The 22,268-nt window shown below is 36.7% G+C and overlaps 2 protein-coding genes across 3 annotated transcripts in view; one reads left to right on the top strand and one right to left on the bottom strand.

Moving 5' to 3' along the window:
* Positions 1 to 6,493, top strand: part of PPP4R3B (protein phosphatase 4 regulatory subunit 3B) — a 63,630-nt gene extending 57,137 nt beyond the window's left edge. For both annotated transcript variants that reach the window (XM_006736100.3, XM_006736099.3), the window contains exon 16: positions 4,816 to 6,493. In XM_006736100.3, the coding sequence (XP_006736163.2) occupies positions 4,816 to 4,911 (96 nt within the window). In that variant the 3' untranslated portion in view covers positions 4,912 to 6,493. The remainder of the gene's footprint in view (positions 1 to 4,815) is intronic.
* Positions 6,494 to 8,602: 2,109 nt separating this feature from the next.
* Positions 8,603 to 22,268, bottom strand: part of CFAP36 (cilia and flagella associated protein 36) — a 29,352-nt gene continuing 15,686 nt past the window's right edge. Inside the window, exons 4-10 of the mRNA XM_081833563.1 lie at positions 20,376 to 20,490; positions 16,655 to 16,742; positions 14,919 to 14,970; positions 12,690 to 12,792; positions 9,636 to 9,775; positions 9,300 to 9,449; positions 8,603 to 8,774 (exon numbers count right to left, since the gene is read on the bottom strand). Coding sequence (XP_081689689.1) covers positions 8,673 to 8,774; positions 9,300 to 9,449; positions 9,636 to 9,775; positions 12,690 to 12,792; positions 14,919 to 14,970; positions 16,655 to 16,742; positions 20,376 to 20,490 — 750 coding nt within the window. The 3' untranslated portion in view covers positions 8,603 to 8,672. The remainder of the gene's footprint in view (positions 8,775 to 9,299; positions 9,450 to 9,635; positions 9,776 to 12,689; positions 12,793 to 14,918; positions 14,971 to 16,654; positions 16,743 to 20,375; positions 20,491 to 22,268) is intronic.

Raw genomic sequence — 22,268 nt, 5'->3', positions numbered from 1 at the left:
AGATTTTATTTATTTATTTGAGAGAGAGAATGAGAGAGAGAGAGAGAGCATGAGAGGGGGAGGGTCAGAGGGAGAAGCAGACTCCCTGCCGAGCAGAGAGCCCGATGCGGGACTCGATCCAGGGACTCCAGGATCATGACCTGAGCCGAAGGCAGTCGCTTAACCAACTGAGCCACCCAGGCGCCCTATTAATTTTCACTTCTTGATAGGAGAATTTGGTATAATATTTGTGGCAGTCTATTAAGAATATTTGCTGTGAAGTTAAATTGTTCAGGTTCAGATCTTGGCTCTGCCTCTTCCTAGGCTATTTGACTTTGAGTAAGTTATTATATCTCTCAGGACCTTATTTTTTTCATTTTAAATAAGGATAAAATAGCACCTACTCTATAGGCTTATAAATATTAAATCATGTAATAAATGTAAAGAACTTAGAACACTATTTGCACCTTCTCAATATATACTAGCTTTTCTTTTTTTAAAGCAATACATGCGCTTACTTTCAAAAGTCAAAATAGTATTAAAATGTTGAGAAAAATCAGTCCTTTTTTCTTCTCCACAGAGATAGTTAGAACTCTTCTTGTACCTGTTTCTTCCGTTTCTAAATAATATGTTAATACTTCATATTGTTCTATCAAGTTTAGACCTAATTTATTCTTGTTATGGTAGATAAGAATTTAACATGTGAACACTCCTTACCACATCCTCACCCTTATTTCTCTATGTATCACAATTTTTGTTTAAAATAACCTTTGATAATTTTATAGCTATAGTGACAATATAAATATTCTTTATTCACAACTTTTTTCTTGGTCTTTTTTTCTATACTATATGTTTCTTAATAACTTTTCTCTTTTTAGAGTAAATAATTGCCACCATTTTTTCATTTGTTGCAATAGTTAGGTGCCTTTCACTAATTCTTGCAGTGCCATTCAGCTTAGTTTCCGCATTCTCTTGACGTCTCCAGTCTGGTTCCGACCTAGATCCGTTGCTCTCTAGACTTGCTTCACAGCTCTTGTCTTGAGGTTGCCGAGGCCATTATCCTAATACTTCTTTTGCCTCTCTTTTTCTTGTATTGCTTCTGGGTCTTATGTCTCTATACTCTTTCTTGATTTTCCCTCCCATTTTGGTGCACATCCTCTAATAATTGCTTTCTGAGAAAAGAATCCCAGGAGAGGTAAAATTTGAGCCCCTGCCTCTATGAAACTGTGTTGATTCCATCCTACTTGACTGCCAGTTTAACTGAATGTAGAACCAAATCGGAAATCATTTTCTTTTAAAACTTAACTTTTAAAAGTTATTGTTGCCAAGAAATCCAAAGACATTCTTATTTCTGATTCTTTGTGTGTGCGTTTTTATTTTCTTGGGAGCAGCTGAACAGTCATGTCCTTCAGTCTGGAAACATTTTATATTATTTCGCTGTAACTTATTGTTCAGATGTTGGGCCCTCTGTATTGATCTTATAATTTTCATAATTTTTCTCTCCTGTTACTCTTTTTTTTTTTTTTTTTTTACTCTTGTTCTATTTTCTGGGTTATTTCTTATAGTTCTTAATTCATTATCCTTTCAGATAATTTTTTACTTAGGACAACAAAAGCAGGTTCAAGCACTAACACATTTTTCACCCTTCTTGACACTAACAGCAGATTACTGAATACACTTGTACTACATCTTTTTGCGGGGACAAGGAGAAAACAGTGATTGCTCTTGGAAAATAAATTGCTCATCACTCTAGATTATGACAAAAGTTTGAAATTTACTATCTGTTGAGTGCCACAGTCCAATTGATTGGTTCTTAAACAGATCAGGTGTGAACTTGTCTGTTTTCCTTGGCAAGGCTTCTAAAGCTCTAATATGCTTTTAAAAATTGCATTCTTGGCAAACTTGATAGTTTTTCAAGGCTGGTGAGACATTAGCTACTAATGAAATTACAAAGATTTTTTTTTTTTTTTAACTTATAGAGCTATAAAAACCACATTTTCCTTAACAGAAGTATACTTACCCAAAAAAGGAAAGAAAAATACTTACAAAATCGTAATCAGAAACCATCAGTGGGTGCTAAAACAAGCACTTCTTTTGCCACAGATTAACAGAAGCGAACACTGAATCTTGCTTTTTCACTTAACAAACTTACCTGGGTGAGCTTTCCATATTAGAACATAAAAGAACTTCTCCATAGGATTCCAAAGTATGATACACTTTAATTTATAACTAACACTCTTGATGCATTTTAATGTTGTTTCCAGCTTTGTGTAGTTAAAGCAATTGTATGTGACTTTCTACACAAAATATTTCATATACATGTGTATTTCTATATAGAATATGCATTTACAGTTTTGATTAGTTATTGAATTTACTCAGCAAAATGGAAATATGTGGATAGTTCCTTAACATGGTATATATGGCCAGTACCAAAAGCTAGCTTAATACTTATGGACATATTAGAAGCATTCCCACCAAAGTTGGGAACAAGGTAGGATACCACTATGATTGCTATTATTTAACCATTGTTCTGGGGTCGTAGCCAATGTCGTTAGGTGAGATAAAGAAATTAAAGCTATAAAAATTAGAAGATATAAAAACCATCACTTGCTGATGATTTTTAAAAATTTTATTAATCATGTTTATGGAAGATCTGTCCTTTTTTTTTTTTCATGATTTTATTTATTTATTTGAGAGAGAACAAGCAGGGGTGGAAGGGTAGAGGGAGAGAGAGAGAGAGAGAAGCAGACTCCTCACCGAGCAGGGAACCCAACGCAGGACTCGATCCCAGGACCCTGGGATCATGACCTGAGCTGAAGGCAGATGCTTAACTGACTGAGCCATGCAGGCGCCTCTGTCCTTTATTTTTTGAGTAGAGGATAATTCTTGAATTCTCTCTTCTTACATTTTTTTAATATGATTAATTATATTAATAGTTTCCTAACATAATTTGTTCATTGGTTTGTTTGATTCAGAAAAAATGTCATTGTGTATTCATAGGTGTTTGTTATTGTTATCATTCGTTTTCATCCCTTCCTTCGTATTGGAAACTTTTCTCAAGGGTAATTGGCATAAGTGGTCTAATTGCAATCTGATATTTATTTTAAAACAAGTATGTTTATGTTTGTATATTAAGTCTTGAATCTGTCAGACTCTTTACGGAGTGCATCTCTGGATTACAGGCCTTTTCAAATATTTCACATTTTATATTTTTATTTTCAATAAAAATGATTGTTTTAACATATAGTTTATGGCATATATGTATAGATAATAGAGATAAAATTGATAATAAATTATGTAGCTGTGTGTTTCAGATAGAATATTTATTAATCTTAAGTAAAAAGGCATTTTAAATGTTACTGATTGGAAAATGAAATGTTTGTACATTATGATATATAATTTGTAATCCTAAACATGATTAAAACTTTCCTTGATAATTTGTCATCTTTGTGAATATCAGACTGGTGCCTTTTTAGAAGGTAATTACATCTTCTGTCTCCTCCCATCTAACTTGTTTGGCTTAGAAACCAAATGAATAAGGATGATATTGTAGTAGCAGTTAATAGCAATTATTGAACACTAACTACATACCAAGGACTGTGCCAGGTGCTTTTTATGTTTTCTTTTCATTTTATTTTCAAAATAGTTCACTGAGATCTAAGTACTATTATACTAATTTTAAGATAAGGAAAATGAGGCATAGAGATACTAAATCACTAGCCCACAGTCATACACTTAAAAATTGTGGCATTGCAATTTGAAGTTAGGCAGACTACAATCAGTACATTCTTACCAATTTAGCCATACTGCCTCTTACCAAACTTAAGATTTGTATTAAGCTGAGAAAGCAGGATTCTCCCATAAGTATATGTGGTATAAATAAGTTTGATTTAATTCCCAGACTTTCTGATAATGGTTTCTAGTTGCTCAGTGGCCTTTGTTGATATTACAGTGGTTCAGTTATATATTGGCCAAGTGTTACTGCCAGATGTCTGGATTCTTTAGATATGAAGCTACTTAACTTTGAAATATGAGTTATTTCAGTTGTATTTGTTTTTCCCCTTGAGGTCTGAAGGGTTTGAACTAAATCCAGTGTTTACAGTAGTGCTCTTAACCTGTGGGGTCATATGTATAAACTTATGACTTATGGGACGGATTCAAAATGAGTGCAAACCTGAGGACATTTAATTTCCTGGGTAGTATCCAGAGCCTTAATAGGTTTTTAAAGGGGTCCATGACTCATAAAGGGCCGAACACCTGAATTACCTCATCCTTACTTTCCTTTTAGTTAGAGAGGTAGCCCTAAATTTTTTAGTTGTTAGTTTTAGGAAGTATTTCATTTGTTTATTATTATCAAAAGCATAATGAAAACAATGGTATGCACTTAGTAATGAAATACATACATGAAGTATGGAGACAAAAGGAGGCTTCTTGTCGCTGACTGACTACTCTTTCTAGTTTAAACATAGAGAAATGAACTAGTTCATTTCCACAGTCCTTCCAGCTCCCCGTGTCATGATGATTTTTGAGTCCTGCTGTTTGGAGATACATTTTTCCACAGTGAAATTTTGCTGAATTGAATTAAATTGTGAGGTATTGTTAAAAATCCAAGAGCTGAATAGAAAAGTTGAAGGTAACTTAGAGTGCCACCAATGGTACCAAGTGTTCATAATTTTCAAGCAGTTCCTTTATCAAATTCAAATGTATCTGAGATAAATATGATTAGATAGTTTAGAAAAGTTATTTGTGATGTCTTTAAAAGTGACTATTGATACTAGTAAGTTTTTTTTCCCCTGAAGTTACATATGTTAAAAAATTCTTATTCTTCTTCAATAGGGAAGTTTGGTGGGTTTAGTGGATTATCCAGATGATGAAGAGGAAGACGAAGAAGAAGAAACAGCTCCCAGGAAAAGACCTCGTCTTGGCTCATAAAATATTTAGTGAGGACCCTCAACGCGTGGTCTTACTAAAATGCTGCAACTGTTCAATGAGCTGAAAATCTGAATCAGAAAGCTTTCTCACTTGAACTTATAAATATACAAGGAGTAGCAAAAGATACTCAGTATATCAGCTAGGAGAGTTTAGTTCTGTAAAAAACCAGGCTTCCCAGGAACTTGACTGCTTGCTAGTAATTAAGGGGTTTGCCTTTCAGGCTGTCAAAAAAAAAAAAAAAAAAAAGTTAGTAACCAGAACCTGGGAGATAGCTTCTTCATGAGGAGACTCTCAGGTTTGGGGATGGCTTGGGGGAGGGAACAAGGTTGATAAAACAATATTAAATGCAGGGTTGCTCCAGGGGGGTATCTGATCTAGAAACAATTACAAAACTTTAGTTACAAACCCAATAACATTACTTGTATAATGGTGCTGGCCATGTTGTTCTTTTAATCAGTTGCCTCTTTTTAAAAAAATTTTTTATGAAAACCAAATTTAACTATCGTAAAAATGAAGTTATGCTTTTGGGACCATTTTTTGAAGATTTAACAGAAATTCAGCCTTATAGGTAGTTAGAGGGAAGTACACTCTGTGTTACAGTACATGTTGAGTTTTCTACACCAGAAATTTTCAGTATGTATTTTGATGAAAACAAACAAGCTGGATTCAAAATGGACAGTCTTGTTAATATAACTTTACAGCACTCTTAGAGATAACTGATGCCAAGAATCAGTACATGAGTATTTTGAAATGATTTTCTCTAGAAACTTGGGAGTGGATTGAACGGAATGTTTCCAGGTGTCTCCCAGTAGTACGTACAATCTTTTATGCAAGATACTTTGAAGTCACTTTCTGCTTTGTTCATAAAGTTGTCTCTCTCTCTAGAGCTGCAAGCAAGTTTTAAAGTATAATTTATAAAGACTCACATACAAAGACTAGTGCTGAATTAAGTGGCATTTAATATCTAGAGGCCATTTTGATCCAAGAAGTTACTTCAGTATCAAAGTCAGTATGCAGCACATGAAGTTTTCCCATAAACAAACAAGGGTGTAATATGAAAGCTGCTTTTTTTAAAGAGTAAAAGCACATTCCATGTACGTAAATGAATTTAAAATAAGTTGAGGCAAACAGTTAAGAGGTTTTATTTTTAGAACAGCAAGTTAACTGTAAATATTTTTAATGTTTGTTTGCTCATCTGTGATCTGAGATCATGCTGAAGTGAGAAAAACATCCTCCAAACTACAATTTAATGCATTGGGAAAAAAAAAAAAACTAAAAACAGGAATCCCAGCTACAGTCTTCAGATCACCCTTGTAATGTGTTATGGGTCCATTTTTCCTGGAATAGCTTAAACTGAAGCAGTTTCCCCTGTTTTGGAGATTTTGTAGTTAATTTTAATTTTGGCTATTGTTTGGAAAAGATGGGCTGTCTGTGTAGATATGAAGTATAGTTTTTCCATAAAACAGATGTTTATTTTGTATTAAAAATACCACTGTACTTGTTTTACACCATTTGTATACATGTGGTGATATTAATGCTGAACTGTAAAATTCAGGAATTAAAATGTGACCCTGTAATTCTATGATTGTTGCTTTTGTTTGGTTTGTTGTAAATATAAGTTATCTCCATTTTGAGATTTGTTCCATTTTATAGTATCTTTTAAAAGCCAATAAATTATCCATAGATATTTATTATAAACCACTAAGTCCTACACCAGTCTGAATGAAGTAATAATAAGCAAACGAAGGTTGACTGCACTTTAAGAATTACTGATTGTACTTACAGAAGGTGTGCCTTGGGCAAATGAAGTCTCAACACCAAAACATCACAGCATGGGGCTAGTCTCACCTCTTTGATTAAAAGTACATATAATGAAAAAGACCTCCCACTTTATAAGGCAAGTGCCTCAGGATACCCTAATTTAAACTAAGATCAGTAAAGTTACCATCTGAATACAGTTTTTTTCAAGCAAGTCTGTGAAGCCCCTTTCACTCTTCTTAGCTCTTAATTTCTTCTTGTCATCTAAGAAGCCCAGGCCTAAAGCATTTCCCTATTTACTCTTGACTCTTCCTGATTAAGTAATTTTAAAGTTCCAGTAGGAAGTATTATCTTTATACCTTATGAAGAGTTTAATTTTCCTTTCTGAAGAATTGCCAGGAGTCAAACATTTAAATCATCATCATCTAGGAACCTTTCTTACTGCAGAAATGTGAGTGTTTTGTTGACTTACAGGATAACAGTTTTCATGGTACATATGCTCACCCACAATGATATAAAAACAGGGCTTAAAATATCCCTTGAAAGAATAACTATTAAGTTTCCACATGTTAGCTGCTGTCTTAATGACTACCCTCAGGCAGATCAGGATTTTTATATCTCTATCATCACTCAGTGAACCAAGCCAGAGCCCACATTTGTATGCCTGAGGTTCTCTTAAAATTATATCTGTAAACATGTATCCACTATAAAAACTATTTTTAATAAAAAGTTACATGAAACAGATTTCTGTGTTTTAATCACTAGTTTTTCCTCTTGTCCATCTAAGTGATGAAAATGTAACAAATGTAAAGTAATGATGGTTTTTCTCTGCAGGTTGAAGACTGGAGCTAAACAAATTTTGGTATCCCTTTTTTTAAAAGTTTGTAACTGTAGATTTAGAGAGATAAAATGGAATTATAAATTAAACCTCAGGAGCAACGTGTAACTAGAAAAGGGGTGCTTGCTGGAAGACAAAATACAGGAAGTTTTCTGAAAGAAGGGTCTCTCCTACTATTCTGGTTCTGGACATGGGATCTTTTCTCCTGATCTGTAAGCAAACAACCACAGAAAACCATCCAGGACCATTTCACATAAAAAAGGCCTACACCCATGGCTGCATTCCCCTCAGGAGTTGACTGTTCCCTTTATCTTTTTTAATGGTAGCCTTTCTAGAAAGAGTAATTGAGTATTTTTAACATCCCTCATCCATTTTCCAACTGCTGTTTGCTTCTGCCCAGGATAACGTCTTCTGGTTGGATTTCCTTATACTTGGTATACCCACAACAACTCTAACTCACCCCATCTCCATATAGCAGCCACACATTTTTTTTTTTTAGCTGAACGTTTTGATAATGTAACTTCCCTGCTTTAAAACTTTGCAGTGAGTTCCTACTGCCATAATAAAATTTAAAATCCTCCCATTTCCTACAGGGCCCTGCAAATCAGTACCCCGCCTATCTCCCAATTTCATAGCCAGCCTTCTGCCCTGATTCTGTGTATACACACCATACTGCCCACTCCTCACTAGCTGCCTTTCCTGTGGTAGGACCTGAGTTGGTCCTTCCCATTTCTCCCTGCAACTAGCCTTCCAATCAGCTTAAGTATGGCTTTCTCAAGAAGGCTTGGCCAGCCCTGCTGATAATACTGCATTTTTCCCCCTGTACACTTGGCTCTTCGGGCCTTCTTCGCTAGCCCCATGAAGGCAGGGACCCTGATGATCTAGTTGACAACTGTATCCTTGGTACCTAGCACAGTGCTTAGCATAAACAATAGTAACCAAGTTGGAATGAATAAATGCACGATCGCGTTTCTATACCCTTTCTCAGCCCAAGTAGCTGTCTTCCCCACCACCCTTTACCTCAAAAGTTTAATAAAGTATTAAGAATGAGCTTATATTTGCATTTACAAACACAAGTATTTGAAACTAACAGGCTCAGTTTAAGGATTAAATAATTTATTTTTAAGAAAATTTGAACTTCTGTTTTGCTAAATTGTTTTTAAAATTACTTATTAATAACTTCTTCTTTAAGTTTCTCTGCAAGCAATCTCCTCTTTAGTAATGTTTGCTTCTCCTCTGCTGTCATTTCTTGTTTCTCTGTCATTTCCTTAAAAAAACAAAAAACAAAACAAAAAAAAAAACAGGAAAAAAATTGGCTATAGTGTAAGATGGGTTCATTTGTCTAAAATTCCCAACATACTGCCTCAAAGAGCATTTTCAGTAAATAAAAATGTAAAAAGCCACATGTGGACTGGGCTCCCTAAATCTCTTCTTTGCAAAAATCTCTTCTTAGAGAAGAAAGCCTCTTGGAGGTGGTGGCAAGGGTACTGTTGCTGCTTTGTGGATAAAATATCTCAAAGGGCTTAGGTAAAATAGACTGCTGACCCTTAAGCACTCAGAGCAGGGCAAGTAAAGAAAAAAATGTATAATGAGACCGCTATCATTTCAACCTCATAATCTTCGTATCATAACCACCTCACTGCCTAGAAAAAACAGGTGCTACACTAACAGGGAGGTTAATAGGACTGCATCTACAAGCGACATTCATTATCAAGGCTGTCTTGCACACATTCGGATTTTGACAATTCCACCTCTAGATTTGCAAAGTTTGACACACTAAAGCTAGCCATACCTCCACCTCCCCAGCAGGTTTTCCTTTCTGCTCGGAATTCTGTATCTGCTTAGTCCTCATATCCTTTCTCATGGACATCAATTTATCTCTCTTCTGCTTGAGGTAGCGCTCGCGTTGTCGGAGCTCTTCTGTTCCAAGTGTTGATAAATTCTGAGTCAAAAAAGAGAAGGAACTATTTAAATTCAAGTCCACATAATAAGCGGCACAGATAACCACTGGCTGATTCAACTCAAAATTTGTAATAACAAAAGCCAAGTGTATGCCTGTTTACATTGTTTGTTCCCAGTACTTTGTCATTTTGTTCATAGTTCTTAAAAAGTAATGTTTTTTACTTACTGCTATTGGTCCTTCAATGCTTGCATGTTGTAAGCCAGGAATCTTCAGGCCTTTTTGTGGGAAGGAGGAAGTTTCAGGAAGCATTTCCAGCTTTCTTGCCAAAGGTTGTACTGACTGATTAGCAAAATGCACTTTAACTTCTGGCAGTAATTAGACAGAGACCAATTAGAATATTATAAGAAATATTAAGTATTAGGTTGGTTCACCAAAATGCCTAGTGTTTTTTTTCTCACTGTCTTTTTTTTTTTTCCTCACTTTCAATCAACACACACTGATTCAATGTCTATATTGTTTCAAGCACTGGGTGAGAACAATAAACATGGTCTCTGTCCTCAAGGAGCTTGAACTACTGCTACTCATGAATAATGACATTTCAACAAACACCAAGCTCCTGCTGTTTGGCACTATAGCTACAAGAAGTCTAATTCTTGTCTAAAGAGTAGAACTACACTACACTATAATACAAGGTTGCCACATAAACTAAACAAACAGGACACTAAAATCCCTTACTGTTAGTGTAATTGGTTGTCAAACTTTCGCTTACAGAAGAAACTGTAAATGACCCTATATTTTCAGAACAGTGAAGTTAAAGCTACAATTTTTTGTACTGGACAAGTAAATGCCAATAATACCAATAATTTTTGTTTGTAATACATACTGAAGGTAACTTGAATAAACCTACTAACACTGTAAGAAAATGTAAAGATTTTAAAGTCGAGTAGAGCTTAGAAGCAGATATAACAGAGCACTCAATATTTTCCAGTTCTTTGGTGACTGTGCTAAGAGACAAGATTAACATGCTAATTGCTCTTCTGAGCCATTTTTTATTATAAGAAGGTGATTTTTTTTTTAAGATAAAACATTTTCAGGGTAAGTACATGAACTATGAAAGACAGCAGAGTGAGACAAGAAAAGACTCAGATAAAAACGATAGCAAGAACTAAAAGCAGGATGGGCGAACATGATATACATGTCTCAGAATGTTTAAAAATCTTGATAGCACAGTAAAACCGGAAATAAAACTCTGCATGAGCAAAAAACTTGCCAAAGGACCACTGCTTTAGCATGGAGTAAGTGTCCTGATGGCAGTGCCAGGGAGGCTGGAAGAAGAAATGCTCTTCAGGCTCTTGGACAGTAAGGAAAGTCTTCATAGAAAAGATGAGGCTGTAGCTAACCTCCCATCAGCCTAGACAGGGAGCTACAGAACTTAGAAATAAAAACAACGCTCAAGCAAGTTGGTTGCTGCAAACAAGAGTTAAACATGCCATTCTTACTGATGGTGACTTTACACAGAGGTAGGCTTAGCCCCAGATATGGAAGCACATTGCTGAAGAAGGGACAATTCCATTCATTTCTGAGGAGGGGGATCCTAGGCACATAAGCATTTATATTCCATTCATGTACATGTTCTGGATAGTTCTTGCCTGGAGTTTGTTAGTTATGAACACCTCGTACGTTCTGACTCACACCTAGAGAGGAAAGTACTTGAAACCAAAATACTTAGCTTCTCTGATTTCTAGGAATACACAATTAGAAAACCAGGAAGCTTAAAGAAAGATCATCTTATCTCTGGCAACTCTTTGCATCAGTCTGAGAACAGATGCCATCCATTTCTAGCAGGAACCAAGGAAAAACATGGGAAAAAAAAGGAATTAAAAAGGAAGTCAGACTCCTTTTTGAAATCACTTCCCAAATTAGGTTTTCAAAAGGGACTTCCATCACTGTGCATGAAATGATTTCCTGGAATATCAGATATACTCATTTTTAAAAAATAGAACAGTTTTTGAAAACTAAAGTCATTACTTTAGAAATTATCTGCCATTTGTTCTGTGCCACTTATGTGCATATCTGAGTTATATGTGGTTTGAGATTAAGTTTAACTTCACTTAATAGCCAGATAAGGAACTAGACAAAGCAAATGTATTCAAATTATGTCAGACACAAGACTGAAACGTGTGTACTTAGGTCTGTACAAAACAGAAAGCTAAATCTGGGCCAGCAAATTAAAAAAGAGCTCAGACAAATCTAAAGCAGGTGCTTTCATAAATATAATTCAGATGAAGTTATTCTACCTAGAATCTGATTATGAAAAAAGAACAATGGTTAAATTTGCTAGGAAGAAAGAAGCAAGGTAATTTCATAAACCTGCTTCTGTTTCATATGCCCCATTGTTTTATCAACTAAGAGTACAGTTCCTTAAAATAAATGGGTAAACATCAAACCCATCTTATCTCAATTATAAAAATTCTTCTAAAGTGTAAAGAACACAAGATTTTGGAGGCAGAAGACCAAGTAAGTTACAGTTTTACCACTTAAAAGCTCAGTGGTTTTAGACAAGTCACTCAACTTCCTTGAATTTCTTCTAAAACAAAAATAATAAACATAAAAATAAAGATCATATCTACCTCACAGTTGTGTGGCTTTTTTTTAAATGAGAAAAGGACATTTATTTAAAACCAGAGAAATGCGTGATAAAATGAACTGAATTCATGATCATGACTCAACTTCTGTTTCCGAGTTACTTGTTTTCTTATAAAGAAAATCAGAATATATTAAAAATGACTTTGCCATATATTGTACAAATCCATCCACAAGGATTCTCATCAATTTTAGTTTCAATATTTCCCGACTAAACATCTGGATAAACTGGCTACTTTTTGTTTCCTAGTTATGCTTTAATTCATTAGGAAAATAACTTAATATTACCTTTCCAAGTTCTGCTTCTAACTCACAAACACTATATAACTGTGGTCAAGGAAGAGAACACAAATGCGACGGGAGCATATCTTGAAGGCTGCGGCCTTGGTGGCTCCCTCAAGGAAATTTCACTCGCTGCTGGGTTCCAGGCTTCACTTAGAAATCTGGGGACTACACCCTCTCTGTCAGCTGACTATTTCCTACCTGCAACCTCCACAGCTAAATTAAAAAAGAATTTTAAAGACCAATGGCCACTCAACACTCCCTCCCAGGGGTTTTGAAGGTTAAGTAGGTATGAGAAAGTAACACACTCTTTATGATGTTTATCTATCCATCTTGTTAGAGAAAGTTCAGTACCTGAGGGTGGGTGTGCAAAATGTTCACCATCTCCTTGGGAATTCTTCATTTTTGCAGTTTCATTAGCATGCACTGGAGGCTCTTCTGTTTTAGCCTCTGATAACTTCAGGAATCCATAATACAATTAAAAAAATTTTTAGATTAATTTTGACTAATTCACTATTTAAGGGATCCAAAGACGTTACTTTAAAAAAAATGTATTGTCTACTAAATAAATAATGAACAAGAGATTTTCCAAAGTTTTTAAGATGTTTCCAGCATTTTATATCTTTTATTTTTTGAGGTAGATAAACATTCTCATTTCAAATCATGCACTGCTAAGAGTAACTAACTAGTATGTTTAGAACTTTGGACTTAGCAAGAAGTTAGGTTCAAACCCAGGCTTCACCTTTACTACTCATCTGACCTTGAGGAAGACACCAAAAATACTCTAATAAGAGAAAGAAATCCACTGAATTATAAGGTGCTTTTCCACTTAAAATAATCTATAAACCACTACCATGGTATGCCTGAAGAAGCCACAAATGGGTTTATTCCCATTTCTAAAATGGGATAGTGTATTTAAACCAAATAAATCATTTAAATCTTGGAAAAAACTAAACTGACAATTTGTTTTTCTTAAAAACAGAGGAAAATCTAATCACATGTAGCTTATTAGGTAACTCATGTCATAAGCCCCTATATGCTGGGTAAAAGACATAGGAAGATTCATTATCATACTATCAGCTCTACTCTTGTGTGTTTGAAAATTTCTATAATAAAAACCCATACATATAGCCCCTAAAATATAGTATTATTCAAGAAGCCAAATACAGTTTGCTTATAAATCAGAGTTAATACTAATGTCTTCTGATAGCAGTTTTGAGCTGATTTCTATTCTATACTCTTAAAAGGTTTTATTTATTTGTCAGAGAGAGAGAGCACAAGCAGGGGGAGCGGCAAGCAGAGGGAGAGGGAGAAGCAGGCTTCCCGCTGAGCAGGGAGCCCGATGTGGGACACGATTCCAGGACCCTGGGATCATGACCTGAGCCAAAGGCATATACTTAACTAACTGAGCCACCCAGATGCCCCTGTTCTATACTCTTACATTAAAAAATATCAGCATCTATGAAATGCACCTCCATTTACTAAAAGGAGATTTACTTAAAGATACATAAATCACCTCTTAATCCTAAAACATCTCTATTTCTTCTGCTCTTCATGGGGTACCTTGCAGTAAAATAAGGCTTTTCAAAAACAGTGCATGATTGAAGGAAAAAAAGGAAAACGACTTTTGAGTAATTGAGAGACAGTTTATATTCAGTTTCCCTTTCCCTTCAGAGAGATTTGGGAAAACACAGGAAGAGAGGCAGCTAGAGCAGAAGAGAGGAAAGAATAATTATTAGCTTCCTTCACCTCAGCCGGATACATGTTTAATTTATCCTTAGGAAAGATTAAGCACTTTATGGAAATAGTTCTTAAGGGAAGAACAGTATGCCAGGATATATCATAACCGACTCATTCTGCTTCAGGCTGATAATGTTAAAGTCTGCAGGGGACCCTCAAGAGTAACTGCAGTTGCTGTTTCAAAACAGTAAAGGAATCAAAGAGAGGGAGAAAGTAAAATATTATTCTTAACTGTCTCTTATTCATAAAATTAAGGGGAATTTTTATAAGGAATCCCTCATAATATGAATGATATTACAGTTTTTTGTAGTTAATCTCAGTGTTTTGGGGTACTTAAAAGGTAGGTTGCTGCATGGGTTATAAAGCGAATATGGTTATAAAGTCACATATAAATGCTTAGAATTGCCAAGAGAATATGATACTCTGAGGAACTACGTAGTTCCACATAAGCAGCAAATCCTAGGTGTAAACTTAAGAGATAACAGCAATGAGGGGCACCTGGCTGCTCAGTCAGTAGAGCATGTGACTCTTGGTCTTGGGGTCATGAGTTTGAGCCCCACGTTGGGCGAGTTTACTTAAAAATCAAAGGATAAGGGAACCTGGGTGGCTCAGTCGTTAAGCGTCTGCTTTCGGCTCAGGTCATGGTCCCAGGGTCCTGGGATCGAGCCCCGCATCGGGCTCTCTGCTCGGCAGGAAGCCTGCTTCTCCCTCTCCCACTCCCCCTGCTTGTGTTCCCTCTCTCGCTGTGTCTCTCTCTGTCAAATAAATAAAATCTTTAAAAAAAAAAAAAAATGGTTAACAGCAATGAAATACTTCTGTTATATTAATATGTTCTGTGGGCACCTGCTTTTTTCTCTTCCTTTCTTCCTCCTGGTCATATTCCTCTTTTGATTTTCTGAAATATACAAAAATAAGGTAGAAAAGTAAATTTTCTTTTTTGGTCAAAGAATAAATATCCAACAAGCAACATGCCAAACTAAGCTCACAATATGTGCAAGGAACCTTGGAAACCAAGATGGAAATAATCAGGCTTTTCTTAAAGCAGCTTAGAATCAACAGAGAAAGATACACATAATAGGCATATACAGCATAATACAGTAACATAAACTACAGGTTCACCCATTTCTTCTGGAAATGGGAATGACCCCTAGCTGAACAAAGACCTACAGATTTGAAATCCTAAACCCAAATCTGAATGGCAAATCTGATCTCTCACTTTAAAGTGATAAGCTCCATCTCTCCCTCATTTTAGTTTTTCCAGTGCCACCAGAGCTATCTCAAAGTTCTCCTGGTATCACTATGCCAAAGCCCTATCAGTTGTTGTAAACTGCTCACTGAGGGCCTCTGATTTAGGAAAACAGCCACGTCAACTCTCATTCATTACTAAGCTCTACTACTTTAAAGAGTACATTCCCCTCGAAAGCCCTTAGAAAATAAAATCTGAAAGTACAAGGTGATTAATTTTCAGACCACTAATCAACCAACAGAAGCAACCAGTTCAAGTCAAAACTACCAGTCCTCTAAACCTATTAACAATATCCTTAACTCTTCACACCTATAAACTCAAAGCATTCTGTGTTGTCTCAGGCTCCCATCTGCCCCTGCTGTGCAAAACAGGATCTGGCCGGAAGAGGTTGGGTTTACCAGCACACCTGCCTCCCTCCCCACAACCACTCAAATCCCCTGGAATTAAGTACTAAGTCATGGAGCTCTTGCCATAGTTCCCCACTAGACCCATCCTCCTAATCACCATCCTGCCTTGTCCTCCCTTCTGCTTTGCAGTTGAGGACAAGGTGGATAGCGGTAGAACTACAGGATGCTAGAAGACGATCATGTGTATGGTTAGAGTTGAAGAGAAAGGAAGGACTCCCAAAGAACAAGTCCCCATTCTGCAGGTGATACAGTGGCTGCAAGTATCCTTCTGCCCTAAGCCTATACATTCTCAAAGGAGATTTTAAAAATTAGGTGCTGCAATTGCTGCTCCCTTCCGAAATTCCCAGAGGGGTCAAGAGACAACAGGCCCAAGGGAAAAAAAGAAATGTTCCTTTAGTGGCCTGCACACTCCATGCCAGGCATTTCGCTGAGAATCATGTAACTGGGGCAAGGAAGAGACCGGCAAGACAGTCATCTGGGATGGGCACTTCCCACTGTCCACTTTTCCCTTACAGGTTACCTGCCACCCTGTCAGCTATTTGGTCTGTGGAGTGTGAATGTCCAGCCTCCTGCTGTTAGACACACCTGGAACAAGCCACCTCTAATACCAAGGTCCAGAAGCCATGGACTATCTTGCTCACCAGGCTGGGTCTACTGGCTGGTTTCCTGTTCCCATGATGGGAGCGGAAGAAGCCCCTCCCATTTAGGTTGATATGGTATGAGGCACTTGAAAATCATTTTTTCTGTCCATTAAAAAATGTTATACATAGTTATAAACAAATACAATGATAAATCATTTTTATTGTTTTTAGTAGAGAATTTAGTTATTTTTCACTAATTCATAATATTTTGAGGATAGAAAACATATACAGATCATGTCACAATATTACTAATGATTCATTCAAAAGATAATTAAAGAAGGATACCTAAGAACTTCCCTCAGGATTTTCATCTCTTCCTGTTCAAGGTCACTGACCATATCAGAACCATCTGTTAGGCAGTCAGGTAATACACCTGTTCAAAATCAAAGACCACACAAAAGAATATGAACTCAACTGAAAACATTTATTGCTCACTATTCTAACTCACCAAGAAGTACAAATCAGTTTATTAATGGCTTTCACTTAAATGTTCTAAGCTATTATCTTTCTAATTATGGTCTTTTTACTTTTTCTTGTTTTACAGAATCAGCCCCACCCAAACCCCAGTTTTACCTAGAAATTCTCTTAGTAATTATTTGTATTACCTACTAAAAATAAACATAATATAGCAATTAAAATTAGTTAATATAAACTATCACCTCCCTTAATCGTATACTGAGGATAGACCACTGAAATCATTAAGCTCCTAATAATGAAAGTATGCTCTCGGTGGCACCTGGGTGGCTCAGTCGTTAAGCGTCTGCCTTTGGCTCAGGTCATGATCCCAGGGTCCTGGGATCGAGCCCCAGGAAGCCTGCTTCTCCCTCTGCTGCTCCCCCTGCTTGTGTTCCCTCTCTCCCTGCCTCACACTCTGTCAAATAAATAAATAAAATCTTAAAAAAAAAAAAAAAGTATGCTCTCAGAAGTATCCCTTAAGTGTGAAAAGAGTTTACAAAACAAAATATAAAATACTTTGTTAATTTGAACAGCATGTTAATACTCTTCATTCATACTACAGCAAATGCTACTGAAAAGGGCCCTGCTTACTACCTGGGAAAAAGCACGGTGCTAAGCACTCGGGGGGAACATAAAGATGAATAAAACAATCTGCCCTCGGAGCTTCTATCCAGATATTGGGCCAATAACTATAAACCAGGGCAATACCAACTTCAGCCCAAAGCAAATAATAATTCATGGCAAGTAATTTTAAGTATTGGTTGAATTTACTTTATTACCTACATCTTCCTAAGAAGCAGGTAGACTGGTAATCAGTGTTCTATTCGTATCTATAATTAGTATATTCCCACAACATCAGTAGCATGTCTCTTAATTTTTACCTTCCATTTCTTTATCCACAGATGACTATGGGATTTTGGATCTGCTCTAAATTAAAGTACCTTTATTATTCTAATCCCCTTGATGTTTAAATACCTTTTTTAATTAAACATTTTATTTTGAGATAATTGCAGATTCACATGCCATTGTAGGAAATAATACAGAGAGATGCTATGCATGCACCCTTTATTCAGTTTTCCCCCAATGGTAACAACTTGCAAAATATAGTTTGGTATCACAACCAGAAAACTGACATCTATCAAGTGCATTTTTGCACTTTTTCCAGTCAAAAGATATACAATTAGTATTCTCTGATAGTATTTCTGAGGAAAATGAAAAGAACTAAGGAAAGAATGATGCAACAGTATGCAATACTTCAAAACCATCAAAATAATGCTCTGATTTGCATTTCCCAAAAATTCTTTGATAAAATACAACAAAGAATCCAGAGAGCCTTTGAATTTTTCTTACCACAAAGACAATTTTCAAATGGTCTGCGGTTTTGAGTACAATCAACATTGCTCTCAGGTACTAACTCCTGGATCTAAGTTAAGCAACATTCTTAAATGCACGTATTAAAAATGCTATGGCACAAACTAAGTATTAGATTTTATTTAAATGTAAGCCAACAGTCCCACCCAGTGGTTTGATACCAGCTCTATTCCGCATCATTGCCTCATCCTCCTTTGCTAATATAAGCCAGATTTGTTTAATTATCAGGCAGCCAAGTATTCAGAGGCTTAACCCCACCCACCACAGGAGAATGATTCATGATAATGGTCTCATTTCCCCTGCCAGAGGGTTTAAGAAAAACATGTGACCCCAATCCTGACCAATAGGACCTGAGAGGGAAGCTCCTGGGGGTTTCCAAGCAAGTTTTGTCTTGCTAACAAAAAGAGATGTACAGGAAGAAATACCCCTTTTCTTCAGGAGATGTTGTTGAGTTTCAGCCAATGCAGCTAGAGTGCAATCAGGAGAGAAGATCCTGAGAATAGCAGAGTGTAAAGATGGAAAGTGTCAGCGTTCTTGATAATATCACTGAGTCACTGACTTAACCAACATGGACTGTCTTCCTTCCTTTCTTCCTCTGGACTTCTTGTTCTGTGAGAGGATTGTTTCTTACTGCTTAGGACATTTTCACTGAGGTTTTTTTCTGCTAATGGCAGCCTGAGGCATCCGGCTGATACAAGCTATATGTATTTGTTCCCTTTATATTAAAATCTAAATGAGTTTCCAGTTAAATTCCAAACTGAAAACTATATGGAGTGCCAATATCAAGTTCACTAGTTATGCTTTAATCCCCCCAAAACAATTTTAACTATAACATAAAGTAATTATTCACATCCTCTAACCCATAGGTCAAAATAAAGCATAATTTCAGGAACATTCAGAGAAAAGGATTTTATAAAAGTAAACTATGGTAGAAAAACAAACAGACTGTTTTCCAAACTTATTTACACCAAAGTAACAGCACAGTGTCATCCATCGTTCAGGGTTAGGGTGATGTTATCTCCTACTCAGAGACATCAGCTCTCTCACCTGCTGTGAAAAGCATCCCAGGATTTTACAGGATGGTTATGGTGGTGGTTGGGCTCTAAGAGACAGTCTCTACTCTCATCATACTAATGAGAGGAGAATCCACAAGGGCCCTGCAACACTGCGATGTTTGCCCTGCAACAACAGAAGCCTCTTCTTGCATGTTCCAGACCCTTAAAAGCAAACAGTTCAGTACAACTGAACTATAGCTCTCACATCTTCAAGAAACAATTTTTAAAAAGGTCCTGCTGCCAAACCATTAAAGAGTATGTAGGCATGGTCAAGAATATCAGTGTAGTTAACTGAGCAAAGGAACACATAAGTATTAAGGTAGGTTACTAGAGCCAGAAATCTGAAAGGAGGTAAGAATCTGGATTGAATCTGGATTGAAAAGGAGATAGTACAATAAGAAGTATGGTTAGAAACTCAGATGTGTTGAGTCAAGATGTCAAATGCAATTCAAATACACAAGAAGGGAACAAAAGCAGGAAAATCTAGGGACAAACTGAAATTAGATAAGAGAGTCAGGGAACAGATTAACTAAAGAGAACTACTAGGGCTTTGAGTTCTGTTTTCCTTTCCCTGATGGTAGTGCAATCATAGCTGCCCATTACCCTAGAACAGTTCTCAGTTTGGTCCCAGGACCAGCATAATCACCTGGGAACTTGTTAAAAATGCAAAGCATTCGGTCCCACCCCAGACCTGCTGAATCAGAAGAGAGAAACAACCATACGTGTTTCAACAGCCCTCCAACTACTTCCAAAGCTCACTAACGCTGGAGAGCCCCTGTCTCCTACAAAGGTCCTAACAACGATAAGCCAGAAGGAAAAGACAAGTCACCTTCTCTCAACAGTAACTAAAACTGTGACAATTCAAAAATACTGAATTTCATAAATAAAATGGCTAGGAAGAAAAATCAACTTAAAACATCATTAAATCAAATTCTGGTCTGCTTTGAGACAGCCAACACAAACTGATCAGGAAAGTTTACATTGTTGAATCTCTTCAGTCAACAAACCTGAAATACATTTGTACAAAGCAGCTACATTTAAGACCATAAAAGAATCAGAATAGTCAAAACTAAAATAAAACAAAAAACCATTTAGCACTTAGATTTCTAAATTCAACATTTTACCATTTCTCTCTTGAATTATTCGAATGGCTTGCAGCTGCATTTCAATGTTTTTCTGGACCATCATTGCTTTAAAGATAGTAAAATCTTCTGCTGCCAACACAGGTTGCAAAATGGCCTATGGAAAGAAGTCTGGAAGTTAAACGAAGATTCAAGTTGGTTTTTTTGTTGTTTTTTTAGGATTTTATTTATTTACTTGACATTGAGAGAGACAGCGAGAGAGGTAACACAAGCAGGGGGAGTGGGGGAGGGAGAAGAGGGCTTCCCGTGGAGCAGAGAGGCCAGTTTGGGGCTCAGTCCCACGACCCTGGGATCATGACCTGAGCTGAAGGCAGACGCTTAACGACTGAGCCACCCAGACGCCCCTAAACGAAGACTCAAGTTTTAAAACTATTACCACACACTCAGATCATTTCTATGGCCAATCATCTGTATTAATTCAAGAATGCTGTATTATTATTTACAGTCAGATGACTCAAAAGGAAAATTTTAAGATTCTAAAAGCCTAATTTAATGTAAGGTTGACTCTCCCAACCCCCAGGCCTCCAAGAAGCTAAGGCTGACAATGGTGATGTATTTTCCAAATAAGCCAGTGCTGAGTAACTCTGAAAAACAACACAGAAATTAGGCTTACTTTTTTAAGGTTGCACTTCAGTATCTGGATTTGTTTTGCAGCCAAAATAACGATATCTATTGGTTTTATTTCTATCACCTGAAATTTAATGTGAATAATAAATCGGTAACTACAAAATTATCCCTTAATTCATAAAAGCACCAAGTTGAATAAAAGTAAATGCAAAAAAAATGGAGTCTGGAAAATAAGTGAAATGAGATATTAGTAATGTGAGAACACAACTGTCCTGTATGTAGAAGTTTCATGTAAGAGGTAAGTTAGAAATTATGATATGAAATCATTTTCTGGATGAAACAAAAATGTGACAAATTAAGGGGAAAAAATGAAGGTGTCTACCCTGGAGTACCCAAATTAACACTTCCTTAACTACTGGGAGCTATTTGCTGTATTAAAGAGCAAACCAATTCCCAAGCTAATTAATAATAAGTAGAATAAGATTTGCAATGTGTGAAAACCCAGAAGAAAGCACTCAAATTTTATGCACCCAACTAAAATCTTATTTCAAGCTTTACATGATATTAATGTAAAAGCTGAACACACAAAATCATGCAGAGGCAACCAAGGGTGTGCTATTGTTCACCAGGCAGGCTGCAGCACTGTCAACAAAAGCTCTATCGAAGAGCTTTACTCAAAGAGGAAGGAGCCCTCCCCCAGCAACCAGCTCACACCCTAGACAACCGCAGTATATAGCAAAGCAAAACAAAACGCAAAAGCAGCTCTCTGTGACATTTATGAAGAGTCAACTGTCGAAAAAAATGATGGAAAGTTTATTCCCTTTAAATTCACATACACTGTTCAAAAGACCCACAGCAGGGCGTAGCAGATAGGCTTGACTGAAAGTTGCAGCCCAAAGCTCAGTATTGAAAACACTTGTGGACAGTCTCCGTGATAGATTAGTGATGTCTGCCAAAACACCTTTATGGGATTGCGCCCCCACATAACTTTGTTCTCGGGCTTCCTAGACTTCTTATTAGTGACACTAAGGACTTTATCCTCATCAATAATAAACACTTGAAGGGCAATGCTATTAATAGCAATGTATCAACTGGAGCTTCTAACAGCAAGTCAAAGTTTGAGTTGATACTTAAAAGTGTACCTTGAGGGCGCCTGGGTGGCTCAGTTGGTTAAGCGACTGCCTTCGGCTCAGGTCATGATCCTGGAGTCCCCGGATCGAGTCCCGCATCGGGCTCCCTGCTTGGCAGGGAGTCTGCTTCTCCCTCTGACCCTCCTCCCTCTCATGCTCTCTGTCTCTCATTCTCTCT

This window comes from Leptonychotes weddellii, chromosome 10 (assembly GCF_054177405.1).
Source record: "Leptonychotes weddellii isolate Sample4059 chromosome 10, ASM5417740v2, whole genome shotgun sequence".
In the NCBI taxonomy this organism is placed as follows: Eukaryota; Metazoa; Chordata; class Mammalia; order Carnivora; family Phocidae; genus Leptonychotes; species Leptonychotes weddellii.
This window is presented reverse-complemented; position numbering and strand designations above follow the sequence as displayed.